The following is a 1,835-nucleotide window of genomic DNA, read 5'->3' as shown; positions in this document are numbered from 1 at the left end:
TAGCTTTACGGAGAGCTTTTTTATATGTTAGCAGACTATCTTTACAAGTTAAATAAAATTCTTCAACATTAGTAGAGCACCATTTTCTCTCCTGGTTTCTAGATGCTGCTTTAAAGTACGTAACTCAGAATTGAACCAAGGAGCCAGTTTCCTCTGATTGATTACTTTCTTTTTCACTGGAGCAGTTTTATCAAGTGAAGTTTGCATTGAAGTTGTAAGATGATCAACTAGATGATCTAAGTCAAAGACTGGTGATGAAGCCTAGTAAACTGGACCTTTAAGATCAGGGAAAAAAGTTAGAGTAAAAAAAAGGTTAAAAGGACCGATAACAGATGGAAGAAACGGGTTATGTTTGATTTACAGTTACTTTATGTTATGTGCTCCTAGCCTGTAGAAAGAGAGAGAGGGAAAAAGGTTCCCTATTTGTTAAAAGAGGAGATGTGGTGTTCACGAAAAATAAGTGTTAAATACTAGAGATCTTGAACGTTACTCACTGGAGGTTATGTGACGTGCTTTCTATTAAAACGGACATGTTCGCCAGCACAGAGTTCCATGTTTGTTCTGTTCTAAAATCAAGAACATGACAGACTGAACCTGGAGTTTCAAAATAAAGCTCATAGATTCTCTTCAAAACAAATCTAACACAGTAAAGTCAGGTCCTCTGGACAAATTCTTCTTTGTTGAAATGTTTCGTCTTTTATCCAAATGGCTTCGTCAGTCTGAGGAGCTGCACCAAACTCAGTCTTCTTGGTCCATTCAACCTTTATTTCTCCAGTTTAGTCTCTGATATGAGGCTCGAGGGCTCATTCACAGAGAGACCTGATCTTAACAAAGAACGACGACAACAGCAACAACAGACAGTTATAAAAAGGCACACAGATTTTTTTTGGTTGATCCACTATGAGAAGGTGCTGTTTATAAGACTGAGCTTGTTGCAGCTCCTCAAACTGACGAAGTACTTTGGATAAAAGATGAAAGTTTCAACAAAAAGAATCGTCTAGAGGACCTGACTCCAGCTGGTTAGATTATCTACCTGGATTATTGAGCATCGGGACATCTTTAAAACAAGCTCAGATTATTTCAGATGACGTCTCGAGTTCCTGCTGGGCTTCAGAGAAGAAACTTGAAGTTAGTTCCATCAAACTTCTTGTTGTTCTGATTTTAAAAGTCCAGCCTCAGTGATTTTTGTTCCTTTTCTCAAAGAGAGCACAGCAGACTGGTGTCAGGCTGGACGGGAACCCCGATACTCAGGTTAATAAACACCTCCTGAAGGGTTTCTTTCAAATATTTGGTTTCAAAAATATCTGAGGACTAATGACCCTCAGAGGACACAATAGCTTCAGTCTGAACGTGTCACAGGTGGATAATGTGCATCAGTTTTAGCTACTGGATGTTGTGACTTTGTTTGTACTAGCATCTTTTAAAATGAAAGCTGACATGATTCCACTGAAGGCACGTTTGCTAAAATAAAACTCGATGAGTGTGCTGCATGATGAACTCTCTGACAGACGTTTTGTTGTTTGTTGTGTTTTCAGAGCGGCGAGGACAGCTCCAGAGTGTCCATCACCTTCTTCCGCCTGTTTCGAGTCATGCGACTAGTCAAACTGCTGAATAAAGGGGAGGGGATTCGTACATTACTGTGGACCTTCATTAAGTCACTGCAGGTCAGAGGGGCGGGGTCAGCATCATGGGCGGGGTCAGTAATCTGTGATGTTAATGAAGATGACTTTTAAAAAGTCATTTAAAATCATAAAGCCTTTGCCCCAATAGCAAAAATTATTAGCTTCACCTCCATGAGTGAAGTTGAGACCATGAGGCGTTCAGGGACCCCAGAC

At 40.2% G+C, this 1,835-nt stretch overlaps 1 protein-coding gene across 1 annotated transcript in view; it reads left to right on the top strand.

The window, feature by feature from the left end:
- Nucleotides 1-1,664, top strand: part of LOC119417401 (voltage-dependent L-type calcium channel subunit alpha-1S) — a gene marked incomplete at its 3' end in the record, with an annotated part of 3,264 nt that extends 1,600 nt beyond the window's left edge. The window contains 1 exon segment of the mRNA XM_037684603.1: nucleotides 1,536-1,664. Coding sequence (XP_037540531.1) covers nucleotides 1,536-1,664 — 129 coding nt within the window.
- Between the last annotated feature and the right edge of the window lie 171 nt (nucleotides 1,665-1,835).

The sequence above is a fragment of the Nematolebias whitei genome, chromosome 11, assembly GCF_014905685.2.
Source record: "Nematolebias whitei isolate Nwh7 chromosome 11, NemWhi1, whole genome shotgun sequence".
Taxonomy (NCBI): Eukaryota; Metazoa; Chordata; class Actinopteri; order Cyprinodontiformes; family Rivulidae; genus Nematolebias; species Nematolebias whitei.
The sequence above is the reverse complement of the archived record's forward strand: the minus strand, read 5'-3'. Positions and strand labels throughout refer to the sequence as shown.